General features: G+C 46.0%; 1 protein-coding gene across 4 annotated transcripts; it reads right to left on the bottom strand.

Moving 5' to 3' along the window:
* NR1D2 (nuclear receptor subfamily 1 group D member 2) lies at window positions 1-24,371 on the bottom strand. Of its 4 annotated transcripts, none has more exons than XM_038128316.1 (8): window positions 23,681-24,371; window positions 20,035-20,295; window positions 18,014-18,102; window positions 16,956-17,100; window positions 14,732-15,348; window positions 11,332-11,517; window positions 7,405-7,615; window positions 1-3,050 (listed from the first exon to the last, which is right to left on the bottom strand). In XM_038128316.1, the coding sequence occupies exons 1-8, from the start codon at window positions 24,354-24,356 to the stop codon at window positions 2,854-2,856; spliced, it is 2,382 nt and encodes a 793-aa protein (XP_037984244.1). In that variant the 5' UTR covers window positions 24,357-24,371; the 3' UTR covers window positions 1-2,853. The 4 variants fall into 4 exon arrangements, with proteins under 4 accessions (XP_037984244.1, XP_037984245.1, XP_037984247.1 ...); XM_038128317.1 differs by lacking the exon at window positions 23,681-24,371 and adding an exon at window positions 23,333-23,569; XM_038128319.1 differs by lacking the exon at window positions 23,681-24,371 and adding an exon at window positions 22,023-22,476.
* Between the last annotated feature and the right edge of the window lie 2,517 nt (window positions 24,372-26,888).

The raw sequence follows: 26,888 nt of genomic DNA, 5'->3' as shown, positions 1-26,888 counted from the left end.
TTTAGCTTGCTGACATAATGCCCATATTTAATCTTTTAAAACAAGAACAAAATCAAGAATAAAATCAAGAATAAAAATTTCATTTAAGTCATACAGTACATTAATCTTTCAGCAATGACCCAATCTACAGTACTCAAATGCCTGGCATGAAGTCTATTATCTCAGCATTTAACAAGTGTATAACCAGTGACACAGTAAAAGAAGAGCTCACAATACACAGCTAACACAATGAGTTTAGATTTTCTTCTAAGAGTCCAGCTAGGGTTTGTAATACATGGGTCATTTTTGAACCATTCTTTAATCAGCTTTTTGTTCAGTCAATCTGTTTGGGACTTTTTTTTTCTGTTATGTGAGTTTTTCCATTATGTACAGGAAGATTATTTCAAATGAAATTGCACAAGTTAGAATATCTATCTATAGGCATACATGGTCAATCTAACTAAAAAAATTTAATAAGCAGTAATTACTCGGTCCTGGTTATACATTCCTAAAGGCTTAATAATACAGTTTAAAGAAGAAAAAAAAATAAAACAAAACACAACAAAACACAGCTGTAGGGTGGCAATCTCTGTAAGAAGCCTTCTTCCCTCCTGAAACAACCGAGGGCTAACTGTACTTTCCACGTTTGAAATGGGGTCCACAAAGAAGTCATTTCAGCAACTAAACAATAAAAAACATGTGACTGTGTCCTCTCTAAAGTTTGAATGGTTCGATGCATAATTCAGTGAAGCTCTCAAACAAATAATACTGGTAGGATGCAGGCTGTTAACTGAAATTAGGACAATATGCCCTGATAGAACATTTGGGTAGCAAAACTGCATGTACAAAAGGGCCATTACCCAGTGGTTAGAGCAGCTTGAAGCAGGACAGCCCTGCCTGGGGAAAGGGTGGGGGCTCTTCTGCTCCTCAGCCAAGGTTACAGCTGAATTTTCCCCACCTCTTATCAAGCACTTGCCCTGCCTGCTCTCAGCCCCTTCCTCCTGTCCGAGGTGGAATCCCCAGCGCAAAGGCGAGGAGAGCATGGCAGGGTGCGAGCCCTCCCTCTTCCCATCCCAGATCCTGATGCTGAGCAGCAGGCACAGGTCTGCTTCTGCTGCAGCTCCACCACAGGCAGGAGGGCTCCTCTCAACCCACTGTGGCGCAGGCAGGAGCTCTGCAGGCTGGAGGCTTCCTTTGTCCTGGCCTTGACCACCAGAAGCAGACTCCCTCCCAAGAGTAGCCAAACACTAGAGACCCTGAGGGCTACCTCTAAGACAACTTAACTGAACAAGGGTGATGGACCATCTTCTTCCCACATTAGCAAAACATTAACGTAACTAATTAACACAACTGCTCTGACTTCTTTTAATCTCTCTTTTCTGGTGCCAGGTCCTGCTACAAATGGAAAAACCCCCATGGAGAGCTGCTTTCCTAGATGGAAAAGCAGCAGAATCTTAGGTCTTGTGGATCTGCTCTGTAATTTGCTACTGGCATAAACGACAAAAAAAAGTCCCATTTGTTTGGTTGGTTTTTGTGGTGTTTTTTTAAGAAAAAAAAAAATCCAGATCATCTAATGCACCTTCTCTGCACATCACACACGCTCACATGCACACACACCAATGGAGAGCTCCAGAAGAACAGGCATGGGAACCACAAAGCCCAAATGGAGAAAAGATGTGGGGAATCTCACAGTTCTGTTTTCAATTCTCATTTAGCAATGAAGCAGCAAAATGATGTATTGCAAGAAATAAACAGTCACAGAACACACATACACCCGAATGCAACCATGGATACATTTTTCCCATTTTTTCTTTTTCTGACAGACGTTGCTATTAATTCTGACGGCTTCTTTCTGGCTGTGCTGAAGTTTTTGAAGAGCATCTGGTGCTTATTTAACCTTTATCACAACACAAGAACCTCAGTGGCAATGGACAATCCATCTCATTAGTGCCACAACCAACCATCTCTGCTTGAGATTCTCTACAAAACCCTTCTGGAAGTTGAATCTGACTCTGCCTCTTTAGTGCCACTCTTGGTTGTTGGTTGTTTTTTTTTTTTTTAAATTAACAAACACAGCATATTAATGCAAATTCGATGTTTTCTAAAAAATGCTCAGATAATTAGTTCAGCAATATGCAAAGTGCATCTATTTGGTTCTTTCCATAGATCACCTTCTGTTTTAAGTTTAAATTCCTTCACAGTTTAAAATATTGTGAAGAAATTATATGTATACTTTATGTATAGAACTATTTATATACATACACATATATACACACAACTCTGTACTTTATATAGCCATAAACACTCACTACTTAACTATTTATATTATATACACATGGCATGAACACACGCTCAGTGAAGAGTTGGTGCAGGCTGAAACCATTCCATCGGGTTTAATGGAATAACAACAGTGAAACCATGAGTGAGTTATCAAGAGACACAGACATACATCTATTAGATAAGTGAAAGACCAATTAAATCAGCTCTTCCATTTTCCTATTAGCACAGGATTGTTCCCACCCCATTCCATGCTCCATAAGCACATACACAGCTACTTTGCATTCAGTTTACGTCAGAGGGCAGTGGTGGTTCTTTCTCCTAAATGAAAGAGGAGTCCGTATTCACTCGGGCTCATCGCAGCCTCTTCTGCAGGAGTGGGCACAGCTGGGCCTGGATGCCGTGGAGGATTCCGAAGGCTGCGCCGCCGTCAGCTGAAAGCACCTGCCAAAGCTTTACTGCATGGTTATGGGACAGCTATCAACTGTTCACAGTCTGTGAACTCTCTCCAACAAGTGGTACAACTGTATAAATACATACTTTAGCACAAAACAGTTTAACACGAGGCAAGTCCAAGTACAAATGAGACCTAAAGGCCTATGGGTGAACTTTAAAGGCCAGCAGTTCTTCAGAGTGCATGTTGTTTAAGGAACGCAAGTCGGGTAATTTCAAAAGAAGTTTTGTGAAAATAGAGGCTTCGTTTGGGTGATTTTTCATAATTAAGGTCCTTAATGCACGGATTAGTGTTTCCTGAAGTGCCTCCACAGAATTGACATTTTCTATTCCGGAGCGATCTAAACAAAAGGGCAGGGTGAGAGGGAGAGAGAGCAATTAAAAAACAGGAGGGCAGGGGGGAAAAAGAAATTGACTGAACAGATGTAGCCTGCAACATAAAACCAGGGCAAGAATCCCTTACTAAATTAACAAGCACAAGAAAAATCAGATACTTATGCCAGAAGTTTTAAAGCACACACCAGAAGTCTTTCAAAGGTTACTTAGTACTTTGAAAAGTTAATGCTAAGTTCATGCCAAACTGGCAGCATTCAATCACTATTTCTGTGATCCCTAACCCATGTTTCCAGAGGATGACAGATTGAAGCAAATGTTTAAATATGTTGCTGAATCACAACTTTCAAACCAAGGAGAACGACAGGGTGCATGAAAGTAAAAATTTCAAACGTTTCTTAAGGCTAGATATAGAACCCTAAACTCAAACTGAAGGTTTGAGGAGGAAATCCCACTCTGGACAAACCACAGTTGTTATCTGCACAATGGGATTCTCGGGGGGAAAGGGAGTACAACCATTCGTATGACTGGGCACTATTTCTGAGCGTGTTCTGAAGCACTTAAAAAATGAAACATGATGCACCCAAAAAATTCCCAGCTGAGGAAAAGAAGAATGTCAACATCAAGACAAATATTATGTTCTCACATACTGTACTCCCACCACACCTGAAGCACTGCTTTCAAGAGAGCTGTATTTAAGTTGAACACACCTGGTATCATTAGGTGGAACCTAAGTAAGCGGCTTGAAAGGATGTATTTTTAAGTAAAACATCTCACCACATAATCATGCACAGTATCTTTTTTTTTTTCAAGCTGTAGCTTCTTTTCTTAAACACTATGTAAATTCAGCAGGGCACATACATAGCCAAGTGACTGGCACAAACAGAAATGTGCTTTGATGTGTACATGTACTTAAGCACTTTGCAGAACTGGGACGTGGAATGACAACAGCTTTCTGGAGTAACACTGAGTCAGATCGTACAGAGTGGGAATCCCTTCCTTATGCTGCCAGTGTCAATCCCATCAGATTGCTCAGGTGAACAGGCTAGGAAGTCCTCCTGGACTACTCAGTGCAGTTCCCTACCCCTATAGGAAAAATTATTACATAATCCAATTAAGGATGCATCTCGAAGCAGTTACATGTGTTTTCTTCCTTTAGGAAGACTGTTCCAGAATCTTCTACAATTAGGAGCTCTGATTACTATTAAACAATTTTTATTAGCACACACTCCACTTTTCTGTGAAGACTGTCCAATAGGTTTGACAGCTGCTGTCCAAGAGAACATGAGCGAGGAGACATCTCTCTGTCTTTATTAAATGATCTCTCCTGCTTATCCCCTGCTCTGCAAAAGCTTTGCTCTATTCTGAGCAAGTACAGTGACATTTGCACAGAACATGCCCAACAGAGTTTCACAAGAGCTCTGTACAGTGAGAACAGTACTGCCTTGCCTCTGAAGGTGGAAGAATGCAGCCCAGCCTTTCCTGGCTGCCTCAGGTGAGTTACTGTAGCCTCCTCACTTCAACAGTCCAAGTCTTTCTACCCCCTCTCATTCTACTTCCAGTTGCTCCCAGTAGCCAGCAGAAGATTTGGTTAGTATTATGTCAGTAAGGGAGAATAACAGAGGGTGTGTACTTCATATCCTTCTGCCACAAAGCAAGACCCTTAGTTAAGGGATCATCTGCTCTCTAGACCTGCACAAACCACATTCTTTCAGCTTTGCTTCCGCCTTGCTTTTTCCTCCTCCGGTGGCAATGATCCACCTTGCTACCTCTCCTCCATCTTCAACACATCCAACTAACTGAAGCCAGAGGTGAAACATTCCTTCAATTCTGGAACAGTACAAACATAATTCCTCAGAACCACCCAAGTGTGATCCTGCTTTTTCTTTCTTTGCCATACGACATGGGAAGGAGAGGATGTACAGAGTTACACAGTCCTTGCTACTACCCCTGCTTCTTCTGTACATTCTAAATACTTCTCCTAAGAGTGGTTATTCATCCAGTGTTAACTGGAGATGTTTTACACAAGCATTCTCCCAAATAGCAGTATTTAGAGACTTAGCTTCTTTCCATTGGTGGATTTTGGTTTTTTCTTAGTTTTAATCAACTAAAAGTCTTTAAAAAGATCTTTAATTAGTGCAGCACGGTACCTTATATTGTGGATCACTTAATCAACATTCAACAGTCACACTCCTTTCTGCTTTTGGAACTGATGTAAATCTTGACTACTATCTTTCTTTCAGTCTTCTCTTAAATAACTTCCATTCTGAGATGAAGTCATAATGGCCTTTTTCTCCCACCTTCAGTTCTTCTTACATTTATGGAATTTTTTCCTTTGTTTGCATCTCCATGTCATTCTCTCTGATCCTGTTCTTCAACTCCTCATCTCTAATGAAGCGCCACCTCCCCCCTTATAGGAAATTACTTTTTTGGTTACACTACTCCTCGAAGAGTGGGATGCAGGGATCTGTCTTTCAAGATCTGTTTAATCAACACATGCCCACAATCCTTCAGTTCTACAGGCACCTTCTCTTCCTGGCAATCCTTCTCACTGTAAGCATCTTCCCCAGGAACTCTGCTGAGGCCACTTCTGTTCTTCACTACCTGCCTGAGCATGAAGCCAGCTCATTTACTCACTTGTGCAAAGTAACAACTGCAGCATTTCAATCCAGTCTCATGTAAGAGAGCAAAGTTGCTCTGAAAATTTCTGAACTCGCAGTGATCATCAGGGTTAGCCTTGTGTCTGGAATACAGCCCCAACATTGGCTAATAAAGCTGTACTTTATAAAACCCTAAAAAAATTTGTGAAGATGTCCAGGAAGGCTGTGATCAGGCTGCAGATCAGATCATGAGGCAGCTAAGATACTCAGCAATAATATCCAAAATATGATCTGAAAAATCCTCAAGGACTGCAAGAAGCCTGAATACCAAACACCTTCTCTTTGTCCTGCTGCATGGCTGATACTACATGCTGTACATGTTACATGCCATCCCTAAGCTAACCCCTGCTGGGAGCTGGCAATCAGCACAGCGCATTAAAGGATGGGGAGATGGCACTGTGCTAGAAGCACATTTAACAGAACAGATACAGCCACTTAGACTGAAAACAGGTGGCACAGAGATTGAGATATTCTAGGACCCAGGAGATGAGCAAGCAAGAATGGCTGTAAACCTAGTTAGAGTGCACAAGAAGAAAAGAGATCTGGTTTGTCAGTCCTTATTTTAAAGGCTGCCTGCAGTTCTTGTCAAGAATTTCCAGAGTCAGGAAAGGCAACTAAGACCTCAGGTTTCTCTCTGCTACCTGAATATTTTCATCAACAGGTTCCATGCTTCCTTCAGATCATAGTGCCATGCTTCCTTCACACTGCCATTTGTTCTGGCTCTTGAAGCTTGCTAATTCTGCGCCACCCTCTGCTCATTATCATGGCTTACAACCTGAAGAAGCGACAGCTGCCCTGTCCTGTGACATTTCAGCTCAGCCATGCACAAAGCTATTAGACTGAAATGTCCTACCTTGTTACAGAGCCCTCACGTGCCTACAGCACCATGCCTGGGTGCCCCTCGTGATAACACATGGGTCTCAACTGCTCATGTGAAAGGGGTGCCCTTGTTCAAGGAGTTCAGTGCTCCCCAGCTGCTGACTCATTGTCTAAATGGGCACTGTGAGCATTCCTGCTACCTACCCCTAGGAGAGCTTCTGACCCAGCAAGCAGGGATTCTGCATCTTGCATTCCAGGCATTATATGCAGAGCTAATGTGCCTAATTTGAGGCTTGAGATAATACTACAGAAGTAGGTGCTTAATCCTTCTTTGAATCTGGGCCAGGGTGTTCTGTCTATCCAGGGACTGAAACAAGATAGGAGGCCAGTGAAGATGTCAGTGGATTGGCAGGACTTTAGTGGTGAGAAGTCACGATGCAGATGATAGGGCTTTCTTGCTGACATAGGCAGAGATCAAACTGTTGGATTTAGACTTAAGTAAAATACGCAATAGACTTAAATGACAACACTTGGAAGCAAAAATACCACCTTATCCAAAGACTTATGCTGTGCAAGTCAGGAGTAATTTCAGTGATGCCGTCCTGTGAAACTTAGAGGAGCCAGACAAACAGCATCTAAACAGCCATGGAGCAGCTATTTGTTTTTGCATTACATAGAAAGCAGTAGAAAACATAAGCCCACTGTCACCTTTTTTTTTTAAAAGGCAATATTAGAAAGACTAGGTCTCTTAAAAGGCACATTACAGGCTGCTAGTACCTTAAAACCTACTCAATTGCACTTATACATGAAATAACAGGGTATACATTTTACAGAAAACTTTTAATAAGAGAGTCAAAGGTGCAAGTTAACTTTCTATCCTTACCAGCAGATACCAGGACAACAGCTGTAAACAAACTCATTTCCTCATCGCTAAGTTGCAGGGCATTTAGTTTCTCACTAAATTCAAACATTGAGTTGAGTAGGTCACCAGCTCCCATTGAATGCAAGTCATCTACACTGTACTTCTTGCCACTCAGGAAGGTGACAGTACGTTCCTTTGCATCAAACAAAGATGCAAATCGTACCATTAAAACCTGGAGAAAGAAAACGGAAGAAAAAAAGAACAACAAAACCATATAAATGGAGGTGCATTTCTAGAAAAGCCAAGGAAAAAATTAAACTTTGTAACATCATTCAAAGTGTCTCATTAACCATTCTGGAAGCATTCTATTCAGAAACTGTCAGCATGCTATTGAGCTGCAAAACACAGTGCAAGCTCTGGCCCCATAATCTGAGAGAAACAAACAAGTGACAAAATTAGGGAGTGGATGCAGGGGAGGGGCTACAGCATATGAAAGGCAGGAAAATTAAAATTTAAGCCTCAGACAGCCCGAGCCACACAGACCATGTCATTCATAAATATGCCAGTAGGACAACTTGCCTAAGCCACACAACAGCCAAAGGCACACAGAGCATTAAAAGAAATGTTTTCTTGGCCACATTCATGAGGAGCAAAATGAAGGTACTGAACCAGATTCTCTCTTGGCATAAAGTGGAGCAGCTCTATGGAAACAATGCTGATTTACACCACCTGATGACCGGGCCCCCCTAGGCATTCTTTGGAAAAGTACCATGCCACATCACTGTACCCACAGGAATGTTAATGAGCTCTGCTAGAAAGGAGCCACATGTAGAGCTTTTAAGAGGCTGGGGAAGCACAGCTTGAGATGGCACCTGGTCTGCAGCAACTGGGAATACCCCTTCGGTACAAGCACCTGGGCTGGAGCAGTTGAGGTGTGCTAAACTTACCCCTTTGGGCTGAAATTTCTCGTGTGGTTTCTCAGTTGTACTGTGAAATGCTTCCCTCTGGAATGGCTTGTAAAGTTTCATTTGCTCATGTTCAACAACCTTATTTACATTTTCAAGGTTTAAGTTGCACAGAACAGCTTTCTTATTTGAAGAAAATGAACTAACGGGCATTGGTTAAAACTTCAGACTCACTGTAATCTCTTCGTGTGACACTTGTCTCTTCCCATTTACCCTATTAACTGCATCAATTCAAACGTTTACTACAGGTGACAGGAGAACCAGGTTTTCAAAGACTAGTACCTCTGACAAGCGTAAAGACAGAAGTGTTCAAAACAAACAAAATATTTGAGAATTCAAACACTGTTCATGCACATTACACGACCTGCTCCTAAATTTAATGAGCCAAACGACATGCAGCAACCTGGATGGAGACAGGAGCACTACGTACTATTCATTTTTGTCAGCTAAGCTATCTGTCCTTTGATGACATTAACTACAGAGTGCAGAAACCCAGATGCAGAAGCCATCAGAATACAACAAAAACAGGCAAAGGGCAGGCAGACAAAGCTGAACTCGTGCATTAGCACAGACCCACCAGGTATCCAGTAACCTTTCAGTTCAAAACGGTATTCTCCCTATAGAACTGGGCTTTAGAAACATCTTTAAAGAATGAGCAACCAGGATTAGTGCTGATATTCAAAACTGAAGCCCATACAGTTGTGCTGAAGGTAAAGACCTCACCTATTTCAATGCCACCATTCTAAACAAGGAACAACAGTTTGGATTGTGCATGCTGAGGACACATTTGATCAATCCTATCACCTGACCACAGCAACACAGGCACATAAAAACCTCCACTCTGGGAGGTTCCTTGATCATGTCCCTACCAGCTGAAGTCAAATCTGAGTCACTACTCAAAAGGATCCAAGGGCCCTGTTAGCTCTACCATCAACTACATTTGGAGGGGAGGTGGAGGAGGGCCCACTCAAAACCAGTCGAGTTCCTTATTTTAGGCTCTCTGCTGCTTCTGAGCTGGCTCTCATAAGAAGCCATGCAAATGCCACCACGATACACTGAGCTCCCCAGGACTCCCAGTTCTAAGAGACCTTTTTAGCTTGCGTGTGTGTGAATATAAATATAGCTGTGCAGCTTTTGCACCAACATTGTCTCCATGTGTCCTCTTACCCTCACAGGAACAGGCACTCCTCAAATACAAACTGCTAAGGAGCACAGTGCCAAACCAGCCACACCAGACCTGGAGGCAGCACTTTCACTCGGGTTCTTCTATTATAACATGCAGACATTGGAGTATCCTGGTTCAGTTACGCAGAAGACAGAAATGACCTGGGATGCACCAGGCTTTCAAGATGCTTTTGCCTTTATCGCAGTGGTTTCATTAATCCTGTTGTGGATTTTTTTCCACTGTTCTGCAGCCCTATCTTTTTTTTTTTCCTGTTGCTAAGATGCCACATAGGCCTTTAACTGCAAGTTGATGCTCACTAACAGGAATCATTAACGTTTCTTATAAATAAGTGAATAGTGACAAGCATGCAGCCATACATTATTACTAATTCCCGTGGATACAGAAACCTCCTTATCAGCAGTGCTTGTAACCAGCAAAAACGCACAGGAGTGAGAAAAGCTTCAGGTGAAGCAAGGCCAAGACAAAATGTTTTACTTGCAAAACATGAAGGTTTAGCTTTACATTATAGGGACAGCTCAAGCCAAATTTTTCACCCTCCTACTCCTTTGCAGAGGAAGGAACCAACATTTTTGTGAAAGGTGAAAGTAGTGAACAAGTAAAAATACAGCCCTTTCACTACAGGAGTTGTAGATGAATATTAAAAGGTCAAGAATAAGTATAACAGAAAAAAATTCATGACAGCAAAATGAAGGCAACAAGAAAACTAATTGACTCCAGGCAATAAGTCTTCCTGTATTAACTTGTACCTTCCAACCCAACAATTATCCATTTTAGAACTGGGCAGTATAAATGCAGACAGAAGACCCAACACATCACACAAGAAATGTCTTCATTTCAGGTAAATATAAAATCTCTCTTTGAAAGAGTAAATCACGTAAACAAGAGCAAAGGCATCACCAATGCTACACTCCCCAGAAAAGCACAGTAACATCAAATACTTGGGACTTTGGTTCCTCTGACCCCCTCTATTCAAATTTCACATTTGAATATTTATGAAGTGTGTCCTCTCTACTCAAATTTCACATTTGAATATTTATGAAATGTGTACGGTCTCCAGTAGACACAAGGGTCTGGAAGGGCAACTAAAACATGATGTAAAGGTCATCTAGTGAAGGTCACTAATTATAAAACAGCACCAAGCTCCGTGGTATAATTTCCAAATTAATACCACTAATTCACATATACGTCATGACCACAAGTGGATGCAATTAACCACGAGGACCTAGTGGGATTAGTCTAGAGTAAGTCAGGCTGCAGCTGGCACACAGTATCTACAGAGCTGCAGCAGTGCACATATTTACCATTGTTACTGCACTGGACATGGAAGCTTCAGACACTCCCAAGTTGCCACCTAAGTGGTGACTGGTCAGGATTGGATACTCTGGCTTTTGCAGGAAGCAGAGTGGCACAAGGAAGGACATGCAGAGCAGTAAACACATTCCTCGAGAAGATTTTTAAGTTAGTAGACAGCTTTTTAACCTATCCACCCTTCCAGATGCAGTACAGTCCTCCAGAGTAAGCAAAGGTAGCTAGAAACCCCTAATTATGCATTTATTAATGCCCAGGGAAGAGGGAAGGGTAGAAGGGCTGAGCAGTTTTGAGCTCGCTGGAAGAGGGACAGGCCACCAAGGTCTGACCAAACAGATCCCTTGGACACCATCACCTCAGAGAACGCTCAGAGCATCCATGAACAAGCTGGCTTTGCCTGACACACCCCAGTTCTATTTGGTTCTGTTTGTACAGGGTCAGATTGATGCATGGCTTGTCAGGTTTGCAATATGCACACAGTCGTCTTACCTCAAAGGTCCCAGCCTTCAGAAGATTGACCTGGTCGTGCTGGGAGAGGTCTCGGAAACCTGGGATGCGCTTGGCGAACTCCACCACTTCCTTTACTGCAGGTGTAAAACTCATGGAAAACTCTTCCCAGATTTCATGGCCAGACTTGTTTGGGTCCACATGGGGAGTCTTACTCATTGGGCAGACCTGATGTTTGCAAAACACAGACAGAAAACAACTTTTAAAGGTATCACTCCAAATACTGACAAATACTTGAGAGAAATATGTTTATTATTCAACAAAACTGCAATAATGACATGGAGAAAAAAAGAGATCAATATTCCTCAATCAATTCCCAAAGAAACTGGATTTCTTCCCCTTGCTTTAAAACAAACTAGGAAAAAAATCCATGGGATTGTTTATAAATCCGTTTATAAATTTGTTAACTTCAGAACCTACAACACTGTGTACTGCAAAAGACCTGACACAACCAAGGTTATGCTATTCTTCCCTGATCTCAACTGATCTGCTCTGACATCTGAATTTCTCTTTACTCGTATTATCCCTATAATTTCACAGTAAATTGCAATTTCACAATCAATCAGTTGCAATCTCATAGTCACTACGACATTCATTCTCCTATCTTTCTTGTTCTGCAGGCAACTGAAGTGCTTCAGTCAGGGCAACAAAGATGTCAACACCAGAGCAAGAAAGAAAGCCTTGGTTTCCTGAGTCACAGGTTTACACCCTCATTACAAGGACAACCCTCTTCTGCAAGTTTGCTTTTACTTGTATCACTGAAGGAGAACACCAAGGAACTGGTATTCAGTATTTCTCAGTCACAAGATGACAAAATGCTCTTTCTTTTATACAAACATACAGCAATTTTTTGCAGGAAAGTCTGAATCCATTACACTGAGATCAGACATATCAGTCAGGGCTGACTGCCAATAAATTCCCTCTGCAAGAGCCAACCAGAAGCTCTGCGATATTTTCAGTTCTAGCTTCTAAAATTTACATCTTTTAATGAAGCTTAAACCTTTTAATATGCATTTCACCTGTCATCATCAAGGACAAAAATTCCTTTTAAGTATTCCTCACAAGTATACTAAATGGTGTATGTAATCCTACATAATGTCAGCAAACAAAGAGAAAACAGTGAAATAGATTAGCAATTCCTCAGAGCTGTGCTGTTTTTGCAGGGCATCTTGAATATGGTAATTGCCTAGCAATTCTTTGCGTGGGAGGTTCTAAGATTACAAGACTATAATATTTTGGCAAAGGAAAAAGTCTAGGCACAGAACCAGAAGGACAGAAGATGCCAACCACTGCTCTGCCTGTGATATTGCAATGGTTCACGTAGGTATTGTTATAAATACAGCACTTTCCAAAAATAAGGAATCTCTGGTTCAGTACCTGCTCTGCAATGGATACAAAATCACCTTAACTTCTCATTCTACAACAGCATACCCTCACCCACAGGCCCTCAGTCCCAAGGGGAAAGTACCACTTCCACACCCAGTGCATTGTGTCTGTGGTCTCTTGATAGACCTTGGCCCAAGAACCAGAGTTTCTCTACTTAGAAGAGATCTGTAAGGATTGAGTCCAACTCCATGCTCCATGCAGAACCACCTAAAACTAAATCATATGCCTAAGAGTTCCATCCAGGCACTCCCTGAATTCTGACAGGCTTCCTATGGAAGCAGTTGTCAGCCTGTACAGTCACCAGTTCTCTTCAGAGGAACCTCTTCAGGAATGACCTGTTCTGCTTTTCTGGTTACAGGGATATTGAGTAAAAATGGCCAAACCCCTGCACATGTGTCTCCATACAGGTTCAGAGCCTAATTACTTGCCCTTATCGCTGATGACTCATTTTGGTCAGATTCTGAACTCACTGAGTTCTTGGGAAAAACCCTCATACATATGAGGGATGTGGGGCAGGGAGGGGGAGCTGCAGTGCTCTGCTGGATTTGGTTTTGTCTCCTCATCACTGATTAACTCCTGCCTGCAGCTGCCATGCACAGGTCAAACTGACTGGTTGAGCCTCTGCAAGGCAGCACCACTCCCTGCCCGCCCATACTGACAGGTTTAACCTCTGCTTCTCAGGAGTGCCAAGAATGCTATTGTAGTGACACCACATGCTTTCCCTGCAAGGAAGAAAAGGCTAGGAATTATTATTTGCCATGTTACAGTGCCTGGAGTCTGCAATTAAGGTCAGACCCTGCTACGGATGGCATGGTCTACATATGCAGTCAACAAAAAGAACTTTTTTGTTAAAAAAAGAGAAAACCCAAGAAACCAAAAAAGCCCCCATGGAAGTGCAGCATCAAAATAAACACCTTTACTGTGGAGACCTTTGAGGGTCTTCAAGAACGTGTGAAGGATCTTCACAAAGCAGGAGGCAGAAAAACACTGGCAGCTCAAGTACTTCAGAAAGGTCAGGGGCTCGCGCTTCACACCGGGAGCGCAGGATGAGAACGAGGATGTTATGTTCTCTCATCCCAGGCAGCTCCAGTGATAAAGAGAAGGACAATCTATTTTAAGGGGCTTACAGAACTGGTTGCCTGAATGGCAGAGAAACAGCAGGTGCAAGGCAAATGAGAGGGACCTGTTAAGCAAAAGCAAAAAAAAAAACCAACCAAACCAAACCAACAACCATATGCAAAAACTAGGAAGCATCCTTGTTGGGAAATCAGTGAGAAAATGCTCTAGCAAAGTCATCTAAGGTACCCAGAAGTGTGTCCTGAGCCTCACTTGCATAAGTACTACAGAGAAGACCCTGAACTTCTCTCTAATGGTTTAACTGTGCATCTTCCTCCTGCCTCTGTTGAGATCTGAACATATTCTACAGTGAAGAGGATGCGCAGCCTGTGAGCCTCATTAAAACAAAACAAATCAAAAAATTTCCATCACCAAAAAAGCAGCCTACCCTGCAACAGAGATTTTAAAATCCATAGTAAGGCCTGTAGATTGGCTTAAAATCCTAACCTCAGGGTTTGACCCCAGAAATTTGCTCTTAATACTCTTAAAGAAAATACAGTATATCTGACTGTATAGATTATTTGAAAGTAAAGTCTTCACTTCAAAAAGTGAAAAGGGGAATTTATAAACTCCTATTTTCATTTTATAGTCAAGTCACATAAAAAACCCATGACTTTTTTTCAGCCAATACTCTTTGATGTTATTTTTACTTTCAGTTAGCTAAGAACCAAGCCAAGAAACCCCATTAGTTGTATAATTTAGAATCCTTCACACCTTTAGCCATTTTTGTCCTTCATCACAATTTGCACTATCAAACTTGTGTCACCCTTTAAAGTTTCAGCAGTTGTGCCAACTGCGTGCAGTTTCCCTGACTACTGAGGCACAGCTGGATCACACCCATCAATAACGAAGTCAAATCAAACAATTGATATCAACATACCAGATGCATTCTTCCTCCAGTGCTGCAAGAGTAAGTGGCATTCTTGTTTGGAGAAAAGCCATCTTCTGGGATCCTCTCACACATTCGCTGAGTGTAACCACTGGGGAAATTCATGCAGTGGCTGTTTGTGAAGCACACAGGGTGCCCGCTTGGATAATGCATTGTGCTTCTCCCTTTGTACTGTCCACCAAGGTGCTGCTCCCTGTCAGGGTACTGAGGGCCACCGAGGCCACCAACACAGTGCTCGCCGCTCAAGATGTACTGCTCTGTGCTCTTTGACACTCTCTCCCCACTCTGAGGCTGCATCATCTCTGCTGGGTTTTGGGACTGTTCTTGGTTGTACATGAAAGTGTCTTTGTGGGCCCTGGTGACCATACCGATCACCTCCTCCTTAGCCATGTCAGCACTAGGAGGGGGAGAAGGGCTTTTGATGGTTTCTCGCTCTTGTTTGGGCTTGGAGGAAAGATCTTCTTGAGGTGCTTGGTCTTGATGTTCTGCCAATGCTTCACTGGGCAAGTGACCGCTGAACTGACTGTTCATCATGGTTTTCATGGCACTCTGCATTTCAATCAACATCCTCTGTTTTTCACGTTTGGGAATACGGCCAAATCGAACAGCTACCAAGGTGGAGAAATGGACAGCGGTGGAAAGGGAAGGGGGGTGGGAAGAAAAAAAGAAAAAAGTCAGTCCTGAAAGTGTTAGCATGCACATGCAAAATAACACACCCCAACAAAAAATTCTGCCTTTTCAGGCAAGATTTTAACTGCTCTCACCAATACCACAGCCTGGGTATTACCAAAGAGCTTTCGGGGCATAGGACTGGCATGAATACAAATGCATGCTGTTGTTTAGGGAGAAGGCAGCTCCAAGGCACACAGTCTGTAATGTCTTTTCCCCTTCTGCCTCAAACCTGGCTATGCATTATACACACAGTTGTGTTAACTGAAGAAGTGTCAGGCTTTAGGATTGGATCTATTAAATCAGCACAGCTTCAAGAGCTGACAATTAACTGAATGTAAACACAGTTCATATCATCTTTGCATAGAAGTCCTACAAGACAGGTCCTCACAGACCAATTACATAACTTACCAAAACAAGAGAATCAATGCTGAATCAAGCTTACCTTGGCAAATTTTCTTGGTAACTTTGCCTTGACAAGGACATTTTCTGCTGGCAAGGGGATGGGCATCATTGTGGCTGCAGCACTTTTGACCCTGTCCTAGGGAATCTACAACTGCCTCTACCACCCTATCCAACCGCAGCTGCACAAGGGCTCATAACCAGTTTCGAGTGATGTAATTATGCAGTAGTCCATCATTAATGTAAGTAAGTCTCTTTCATTAAAGCAGGTGCAACCTTGTGCGCAAACAAGCGCCTAGGGGATGAAATAACTCCTATGCACGACAAGAACTCAGAACAATTATTTAAAATAAGTTCTAACACTCCACCCACTAAATTATTAACAGCCCAAGATTCCTAGTTCTTGTGAAATAAACACCCAGAGAAAATTTAAAAGTGAAACAGAAGGAAGAGTTCTGGTTGTAGCAGTAAGTTGTAGCAGACAAATGAACTACACTTTCAGCCTTATTTATTAAAATGGCTCAAGGAGCGGACAGCAAGCAAGGTGGTCAGAGACACAGACCAATATCAACATTTCCTCCTTGCCTTTCCTCTCCCTCTAAGAAAAGAAAGAAAGAAAAAAAAGGAACAGATGATACATGCTCATCCTATGCACCCAAAGCTAACTCTTTAGGCTCTATGGTGACTACTCTAAAGCTATCAGGTTGGGCAGAATTCCCTATCATTGAAAAAGCAATAGTAACAAAAGAAAACAGAAGAAAAAAAAAAAAAAAAAAACAAAGACAAAAAAAAGAAAAATATGAGTCTTGTTCAGATTCAGGTAGGATACAGCTGTAAGTCTTAACATTAAACCTAAATTGAGACACTTGTTACAACCATCCCCGTAGCAGGCCACTGCAGCACATCGCACTGCATCAGCTCCTCGGGTGGGAGGACAGCTCTGCGGCTGCCTGCAGTATCACCTCACTAGCCCAGGACACTCATGGAGCAAGAAGGCAAGCTGAACTACATGCTCTCAGACAGGGAACCTCTCCTTGACAATAGGACTTGGCTGCATTATCTGCCATTAAGATCTTCAGCAATTGTTTTTGAGGTGGGCAGCAGATTCCCTCTCAGAGGATCCCTGCTCAGTACAGGAACGTACCATCTCTTGACATCCCAACAGACAGGCATTTTTTGAAACGACACTGCTGGCATCTGTTCCTATTCATTCTCATTATAGAACAGTTGTTATTCTTCAAGCACTTCTTATACTGGATGTTTTGCTGAATGCTTCTTCTGAAAAAACCCTGTAAACAAGCAAAAAAACCCCACAACTATCATTACAGCACATGTCAAATCCTTCCACCAGGATTCATGTCTCTGTGAGCACCTCACTGCATCGCATCAGCAGCTTCAGAGCCATCAGCCCCAAGAGATTTTAAAGAACTTTGTACTCCTCATGACTTAGTTCCCCTTTGTGTGTGATCTGTATGTAATGTGAACTAGTTATGATTTCTAATTACAGAAGATGCTAAGTTGTTCCCTGCACAGTCCGCACCTGAGAGCAGAGTATCTCCAATATTGCCTCTGTCACTGTACCAACAGTTTCTAAGACATGCTCTCAAACACCTATGACATCAAGTGCAAAGATGGGAGTCAAAATAACATATTCTGACTTCCATCTCTGCAGTTTGGCAACAAAACCATCCTGCTGCACCACATGGCCTTCAAAGGTGTTTTTTTTCAAACAACCCTTTATGCTGATAAGCTCCTTCACAGAACATAACATTTGCAATGTTACAGACTAAGAAAATACATATCTAGTTCTGGCTTTCCCTGTGGTAAATAATTGCTTTTCCAAAGCTGTTTTGTTCTGTGTCCCAGCCCAGGTGACAACTCACACCCACTCTCTCTTAATGCAATTAACATGCACATGTCTTGCGTGACATGGTCCTTACCACCTCTGCTTCCAGTTCTTGCTCTCTGCTGTACGCTCCAAGTCAGGCAGGATTGGACAAGGGGTGGGAACAGAAAGTACCGCAGAGCTTGGAAAATGCTGTATATTCTTAAGCGGTTTGCCTGTTCCCTACAGTTTCTGAAATGTCTCACATTTAATGGAGAACTATACCAAAATTTGTTTTGGCAACATCACCCCTTCTTCCCCTATGGGGAGAACTTGAGCATTTCACCAGCAGAAAGGTGAGCAGAAATATAGCTCACCTTGCAGCCCTCACAGGCATGAACACCATAATGAAATCCTGAAGCGACATCTCCACAGACTTTGCAAAGGAGAACCATGCCATTAAATTCTAGAATCAAACAAAAAAGTCAAGGATATAGAAACCAGTGACAACTGCAGGAACATGTTTCCAGCTTTTAAAACCTGGACTTGAATCGAAATATGTCAGGTCAGTTCAACACTTGAAAAAATACAGCAGAGGAACAGACAATATAAATGTACAAACTCCCTGAACAGTTCAGAAGGTACCAGTGCAAGGGTGGGGGAAAAAAGAGGACAAACACGAAGCAGTCAGACAAACAGGGAGAAAGCACACATTCACTGGGCTGTCAGAGTAGCACTGCACTCAGTAGCAGAAAAAGAAAGTTTGCTTACATTTAAGCACTTTAAAAAGGACCATTCAGTTAACTAGGCCACCAAAGTTCAGGCTCAATCTGGTTTTTCCATCAGGACAAGAAAGCCTATGAAAGGCTACAGTTTCCCCAACAGAGAATAAACATTTTTTCTTAAAGACCAGAAATACTAAAGGACACTTTGTAATATATTCAACACCCGCCATACACTGTAGCTATCTGGTAACAATTGAGGACTGGTAACAGCCATATCTACATATGTAGAGACCACTCATTTGAGTGCATATCCAGAATGGCTTGCACACGTCAACTTGAAAATACCTTCTAAAACCCATAAAAATGCTCATGGTTTGGGTTTTTAAGGTTTTCCCCAGCTATTTTATTTCAGCTTGTCAATAAAATTTTTTTTCAAGTCCTAAGTGCTGGTCTAACATTGGTTTCACTGAAGCCAATGGGAATTTTACCAGTGATTTCAGTAACCACAAAGTTACCTTAATACAACAGAGACAGCTGGAAATACTCTCACAGAAACATATTCTACCAGAAAAGTAACTTATTTGACATTTGGGTTTCATTTGTAAAGAGGAACTAAAACATTTTTTAAGTTTTTCAAAAAAAAAGAAGAACGAAATGACAACTTTTTCTTTTTTTTTAAACACAGTACTGAGCCAAAAAAGTTATCTATCTGAACAATTTACAACAGGTTTCATTCCAGGAACCTCAGCCCTGATACCAAAAACTTAGTTAATTAAGAATTTTAAAGTAAAAGGTTCTTACTAAGAACTTAAGGTAGGAATACTTAAAAAAAACCCCAAACAACACAGCAACAAAAAAACCCCTATCTGAGGTAGAACTATTAAACAGTTATTCTAGCTTCATAACAATCCAAAACAGTAAAACAGTTCTGCCAGTAAAAGAATTTAGCCTCCAAAAGACTAAATTTCAGCTGTTTGCTGAATCACTCATTCCAATACTTATTTTGAATCCTGGCCTTTCAAAACTGTTCAAATATTCTTCTCTATAACTGATCTTTTCTGATCACCAAAGAAGTGTAAAGTAAATATGCAGAGACAGATTGTTGTATGTATTTTAAAAGGCCATTCTTTAGTTCCAGTTTACAAGTATTTTATTTTTCACATCCACAGAATTATGACTTGGAATCAAAAAGATTACTGTTCTACCCACAGCTATAAAAGTATTACACTTGGGTAATTTATTTTGTTCCTCACAGCTGGGGGGGGAGGGAAGGTGAAGGGGCAGGGGACAGAGTATGAAAGAACAGAAAAACCAGATTTCCAAGACAGCTCCATAAATACTCTTGGAGGCAATTTCTGATTATATCACCTTTACTTCATCACTTCTTTTTAACCAACTGTTTGATTTTCCCAAGATCAGTTTTGACTAATGACAATTCGAAGTAAAGCTGGACTGTATTTATGGATCGTTTGAGGTTGGCAGCAATGGGACCCCCATCGTATCAGCATTTGTATGGCAATCACATATGTATTACCACACATATAATGCCAAAGATAAACACAGAGGCTTGCTATGCACCTACACCACAAGCCAAAAGAAGACCTGGTTGTAACACACGGGGTTGTAACACATAAGGGGAAAATGGTGTTTTCAGGAACTGGCACCAAACATACTTGTGACTCCATTATGGCCTTTTGTCAAACCAGCAACACTCGACTGGTTTGTTTTAATAGTCTCCTCCAGCCGATCGCTCTTCGGCGCCCCGTCAGAGCCTTCACTGCTGCGGCCATTGCATCCGCTTTCCGAGGAGGAGCTGTTTGGAGGAGATGGTACAGGCGAAGAGGACGACTGGAAACCGCTGTCTGAGCTCTCGCTGTGACATGAGGCTGGGCTAGATGCCGAGCTCGAAGAGCTGATGTAAGCTATCACACCCCCTAAGGCAAGAAAAAAAAGGCAGCACGTAGTGACATAACCAGCAGACATGCACCGCTGCCATGTGAGCCACGCCGTGACCCAGCACCACCAGATCAGCCATTACATGCTCCTGGGAGCACTCCTTTCCCTCCCTCTCTCCCTCAAGCTTGTTTGTCTCCATTCGTTTTCTACGGCTGACCTCCCAGTCTGCCTCATCCCCTTCTCCCATCCTATCAGCCTCCTCTGGTCCAGGCCGAGATGAAACGGCATAACCAAAAGATGGAGCAACAAGCCATGGTGCTGGAAGGATGGGGCAGCAGGGACAGGGCATGGAGTGACCCAGAGAGGGCTTCCCTGGCCACCCTCTGAGCAGAGCTCATCTGGAGCCAGAGCCAAGACAGGATCTTACAGTGCTGTGGAGCCAGAATGCAAACAAGCTAGGTTAGGAACAGAAATAGGGCAGAGAGAAAGACTTCATGCAGGCTACACGCCAGAGGCACAGAAAGGAAGGGCTGGGAGGTGCTCACGATGCAGAAGGGAAGGGGGCAAGGGAAGGAAATAGCACTGCAGTCTGGTTAGCCTACTGAACGCCATTTGTCCGACTACAAGCCTTTGTAGCCTTTCTAGCAGCAGCTCAACTCCAACCGCCAGGCTGCTATTTGCAAACAGCCTCTGTCCTGCCGCGTCTTGCAATCTGACACACTTGAGAATCCTTCATATGAAACAGCTTTTTGTCCTCAGGCAGACCTGGGAGCAGTTCTGGCTTTTCACAGGCTCCTTCTTCTTGCTCATAAGCAAGAGAAATAGTTTGCACTTCATATGAGTTTGTCTCCAAGACTCAGCATTTCAAAAGTCAATATAAAAACATTTGATATTTCACTCAAGAATTTCAAAAGCCATAGCCATGAAACCGTTTAAATAAATTACACCCAGTATGTTCTACATTTTATGCCGCTATTGCTCAGTAGACTCTCTTCACTGATGACTCAGGACATTGCAGCAAGGAACTCCACACACCAGTAAGAATTCAAAACTTTAAAAGGGCCATGCACTGCCTTCCTTTGCAGGAAAAAAGCACCGGTGTCTGTACAGAGTCCTTGATCAACTGAACTGGCACGGCAGGCAGACGCTGTAGCATCTTACATCAGCCATACCCTCCTCACAGATAAAAGCAGTGGTATTATACAACCCTGGAAACACCACTGCTTGCAGGGAGCAATTCTGACTTACAAATTTTCATTACTTTTGTTAGACATAACGGTCCTCTTAGCACCTCTGCAGCAGCAAAACTGGCCCACTTCCTCTTCAACATTTCATTTTTTTCTACCAAGGAAACCCTTGGCAGGAGGGTTCCCTAAACAGCACACAGCCCAGGAGCTCCTGGCAGAGCTGCCTGGGAGCAGAAGTCAGACTAAGGGGCCATGTGACACGTGCAGGACACACAGACTGCTGCTCACGTTCCCGGACAGCAGTGTCCCTGCAGCCTGCCACAGGCGTTGGTCCAGCACAGATTTATTTTTTTTTTTCAGGAAATCCTCTACACAGCCTAGCACGCATTCCGGATCAGGTTTTCGGAGAAAGGAGGATTGGCAAGGGGGTCATGAGTTCAGCCACGGCATGAGAAACAAGGCATCATCGGGCACCCGTGCTGGGCTAAGGCACCACCTGTTTGACAAAGGTCTGTGCCATCCATCCCCCAGCACCGCACGCGCCTCTGCCAGGTGCCAGGTCAAAGCTCACTGTTCACCTGGTCCAAGGGAGGCACCGGGCTCCTCAGCAGGCGCCATCCTTATCGGCAAGGGGCAGATCGGGACACGCAAGCACAGCCCCTGCAGGGAGCTCCACGTTTCTCCACGCTGCCACCGCGCCCCGTTATCTTTAAACCCTGCTCGTAAAAGAGACGCTCTTTTCCCTCAAGGGTAAGGCCAATGTCACAGAGGAGCACAGAAAGTGTGTGCCTGTGGGGGAGTTTCACCCCTCTTCTCCTTAGAGCTGGAGGAGCTCCAGATAGCTGGGCTGCTCTGGCACCCTAGAGAGCTTGGCAGTCTTGGCAGCGCCACAGTCGCAATTCCTCACACTTTTTGTTATTTTAAAAACGACACTTCCCTGTGAACCCTTGTTTTTGTTTGGTCAGCAGTGAAAAGTTGACTCTCACACAGAGCACAGGGTGACATCTCAGAACAAAGAGCACAGACACGGAGCACGTACACGTGCACACGGATGCTGGCACTCCGCAGAAAGGGGGTACCGGGGTGCTCGGTGGAGGAGGCAGCCCCGGTTCTGTCAACTGCCAGGGATTTTCTTAGGGAACCCATCTGCCGGAGGGTGGTGAAATGAGTCCTTTAGGCTACGCGGAGCCGCGCTACTGCTGGGGCTGCGGCGGCACTGCCGGCTCAGTGACAAGGTCCCTTTGGGCTCTACCTGGCGGGATTCACTTTAGGGACGGGGCGGGGGGGCACCGCAACGCGCTGGTATTCCATTAACACGGATCTGGAAAGCGGTAACGCCGCAGGGACGCGGAGCAGGCAGCCAACTGCCCGGGCGATCCAACCGGCGCCCGGGCCGCTGCGGCAGCAGGGGCTCCCCGGTGGGCACCCCCGATCTTCCTGGCTGACAAAGCGGGAAGGGAGCGGGGAGCGCGGTCTCCGTGCCCGCGGCCGCCCTCCCGCCTCACCCCATTCCACCGCACCGGGGCTGCGGCTTTTCCCTGCCGCGGTCACGCGGCGCCGGGGCTGGAAGAGCCGGGCCCGCCCTGCGCTGCCCCCGGGCCGCCCCCTCCCCGTTACACAACACCGCCCCCGCGCATCGGGACGGGCCGCGTGCCGCCGCCGCCGCACACGGCCGCACCGCGTGTCCCCCCGCGACCCCGCGCACTCCCCCGCACCGCGCCGCGCCGCCGGCCGCCCGCCCGGCGCCCCCCCACCGCGCTCCACCGCGGCGGGGGCGGAGCCGCGGGAGCCGCGGGGGCGGGGCCGCCCGGCGCCGCAGCTGCGGCGCGGCCCCACGTGTCCCCGGCGCGCCCCCGCCGCCGCCGCCGCCGCCCCGAATGTAGGTCACCAAAACAGCGGCCGCCCGCGCGCCTCACGTGTCCGCGCCGCCCGCCGCCCCGCGCCGCCGCCCCGCCGCTATTATGCAATGCGCGCGTCACCGCCCCGCGCGGCCAATGAGCGGGCGCGCCGCGCGGAACGTAAACACAGCGCGCACATGGCTCGCCCGGCGGGTCCATGTGAGGCGGCGCGGGGCCGTCCCGGCCACCAGCGGGGCCGGGGCCGGGCAGCGCCGCCGCCCGCCGCGCTCCCCCCGCCCCGCCGCGCCCCGGGCGACCCCCGCCCGCACCCCCGCGCCCGCCAGGCCCCGCGGGACCATCCCGCACAGCCGCCCCCCGCAACGGCCGGCCTGGCTTACCCGCGCTGACTTCCATGGCGACCTCCTCCCGCAGGGGCACGGGCGGCGCCGCGCTGGGTTCCGCCGGGCCCGGCTCGGCTCCGGTCGGCGCGGCGCGGCTCCGCTCGGTCGTTGTCTTCCCAGCTCCGTGTCCCCGCCGCAGCCCTACATGCAGCCGGCGGGAGGCTGGCTGGCTGGCAGGCAGGGAGGGAGGGAGGGAGGCGACCGCGCTGTCTCCTGTCAGAGCAGCGGGTGCGCGTCCCCGCCGCGGCGCCCTCCCCTTTACAACAAAAGCGCTCTCGGGAGCCGCGCAGAGCGAGTGCGGCACCGCCGCCCGCCCCGCCCCGCCTCTACCCCGCTCCGCCCCGGCGGCCGCCCCGCCCCGCCCCCGGCCGCCCCCCTCACCCAGTGACACACTTTCCGCGCCGGCGGCACCGCTCACGTGCGGCGGGAGCGTGCGGGAGCGCGGGGGCACTGCGGCGGCGGGGGCGCCGCTCCGCGCCGGGCGGTGCGGCGGGGGAGCCCCGCCGAGGTCACCGCCGCTGCCGCAACCGGAGCGGCGCTCGCCCCCCGCGGCCGCGGGGCAAGGTGAGGGGCGGCGGTGCGTGTCAGCTGCTCCAGCGCTGAGCACCGGCAGGAAATGCCACCGCTGTGACTGCCGCAGCTGACGAGCTCTCTCCTGTCCCGACACGAGCATCTGACAGCTCCCAGTTCCAACTGTCAGCGCTCCGTGCCCTTTTAGCCGCGTGTTTTCTCACTGCCGGGAAAAGGGAATATCCGGGAGAGACCCCTCTCGGCAGCGCACGTACGCCGCTGCGGCCATAGTCTCTCCCTCTGCAGCCATAGGGAGAGGCCATCACACAGTTGATCCCAATCTCCGTCTCTCCTGCTTTCTGCCGGGACGTGATTTTGTCACTCGCTCCCAGAGCGATTCCAGCCTCTAATACCTTATACCGTGCAGGGATGTCTCTGGGAACAGACCTTCCGCAACGGGGAGGGATGCGCCCCCAGAGGACCTAAAGCAGGGGTGTCCCAGTCGGGGTCCCCATACTCCTGCTCCCAGAAGGAAACCCACAAAGAAAATGCACCACAACAAAAAAAGGGAGCAAAAACCTGGGGAAGACTCTCCATTAAGCTCATACAAAGCCCAAAGTGAAGCTCTGGCCCTCCCTGACCCCGGGGTTCAGAGGCAGATGCGTGGCTTCATGCACTACATTGACCTCCAGACTGAGAGCAAGGCAGTGGAGTTAAATGAGGTTAACAATTGGAGGTTAAACGCAGCTAAATGTAGTTTACTGCCTCCTAATTTGGGTGAGTTTCCTCTCCTCTCAAATGAGGTAAACAGGTCAGTTTGTGTGAGCTTCATTGCTTCTCAAATAAGGTAAGAGGGTGAGTTTTCCCATTTTTCTGTGCATGGTCAGCAGTTGGGAGGCCTACAGCTTTCCTCTTGGTCCATGTTCAATATTTGTCACTATCTCCAGACCCTTCATCCCCCAGCCCCAATTTCCTAGAGAAAAAGTTCCTCATATTCCCAGTTCTCCTCCTCATACCAAATTTAGACTACATTTCCTAAGCCCTGCCATGCTGCTCTCTGGGCTCTTGTATAGTCCCTGCCTCCATGACTGGCAGCCAAGCAGTGCTGCCTGCTCTGGGCACGGTCAGGTGCAGGGCACGATAGCCCACCCTCCCTTCCCATGCTCAGGGCTCTGTCTCGCTCCTCTGCCTGGCTGCTGGTCCTTGTGGACAGAGCACAAATAAAACGTGTTTGATATCAGCCTATTAGGGCATCTCAAACCTCTCAACAGATTAAATTGGCCTACAGACTCAAAGGAGAAGGTAGTGAATACATCACATGCTATTAGAAAACTAGCTTGGATGTCAGGAAGAACAGCAGAGCAAGTCCTATCTGTCTGTGTATTCTGTGTCTCCGGGGTTTCTAATGCTGTATTTGGATTTTAAAAAAACAGATGTTTGAGTAATGTTTATTAACTGGTGGGTCATCAACCCCAGGGTCTGCTAAAAAACTCCTACAGAACTGCTCTGGGTCTGCTAAAAAAACCCTACAGAACTCTTGCTTTTGGATAAGGCTTCAATTTGCAGGTGGTGGTGGAAGCACCCAAAGATGAGTATGGAGGCTCTGGAACTCAGACCAAAGGTCCACCTGGCCTGCAGGCCGTTTGTGGTGCTCAAGGGAGGCTCCAGGTTTTTCGGGTGCGTGGACTCCATTCCTGAGAGTGGTCAATAAAGGGAAGGACTGCTTGTTCACTTCCTTTGTGGGCAAGGATAAATGCTGCTGCTCCTGCCTGGCGGGACAAATGGGAAAGGCAATGTACGCAGGTTCGTAGGATGCCATAGGGAGAGGCCATCACATTATTGCTCCCAATCTCAGTCTATCCTATTTACTGCCAGGACATGATTTTGTCACTCCCAGAGAGATTCCAGCCTCTAATATCTTTTACTATCTACTTTTGAGACTCTTAGGGATCATTATAGCAGTTTCAGCCTGCTCTTGCCTCTGGTGCTGCACTTGGCAGTCCTGAAGCCGATCCCCATCTATCTTCAAGAATATGTTTATTTTGCTTCCCTTTCCTATCTCAGAACAACCCATCCAGACCTAGGAGTGCTCTCTGTGCTCCTATAATCCATCCTTTCTGCTTCCTTCCCTGAGGTGGCTACACACACACACACGGTTTGCAAGAGCCAAGCACTTCTCTTAGGGATGTAGTATGGCAAAAAGCAAATAATGGGCCCACCACTCAGCCTCACACAGGATCCTTGTCTGCATCAAGGGCACCAAAAGGTGTGTTTCCTGGGAAGGTCCAGCAGGTAGAGCTGGCTGTGGGTGGCGACGGGATGCAAACAGTGTGACTTCTGTCCTGGAGTTTCCAAAGGAGGTCTCAAAAATGGCCCATCCACTCCTGTGCTCTAGTTCTGCTGTTCAGCACAAAGCTGTGGACTGCCACAGCAGACCATGAGAGGCACTTCAACGTTTGGAGAAGAAAACTGTCTTAGAGAGAGCATCAAGGTTTTCATTCTGCTTTCTAACCTGGAAAAAGACTCCACTCTGCCAATGTAATAAGAGGGTCAAATTTTTCTTAGAGCCTCTTTCTGCCTACCTCTTCCAAACCCACACAAGCAGAAAACCTGGCTAACAACTTGTGGCTCTGGGTGCTGGCCAAGTCGTGGTGCCTGGGCTTCTTCTTGAGGGGCTTCTCTTGGTCTCTAGCTT

Source organism: Motacilla alba, chromosome 2 (genome assembly GCF_015832195.1).
Source record: "Motacilla alba alba isolate MOTALB_02 chromosome 2, Motacilla_alba_V1.0_pri, whole genome shotgun sequence".
NCBI classification, from domain to species: Eukaryota; Metazoa; Chordata; class Aves; order Passeriformes; family Motacillidae; genus Motacilla; species Motacilla alba.
This window is presented reverse-complemented; position numbering and strand designations above follow the sequence as displayed.

Coding starts and splice junctions, on each gene's coding strand:
- NR1D2 (XM_038128316.1), bottom strand. CDS start 24,356: ATGCTCGTGTCGGGACAGGAGAGAGCTCGTCAGCTGCGGCAGTCACAG. Junction 17,101..18,013: donor ATGCCTGTGAGGGCTGCAAG/GTGAGCTATATT, acceptor GCTTGTTTACAG/GGTTTTTTCAGAAGAAGCAT. Junction 15,349..16,955: donor TGTTGGGATGTCAAGAGATG/GTACGTTCCTGT, acceptor CCACCTTGGTAG/CTGTTCGATTTGGCCGTATT.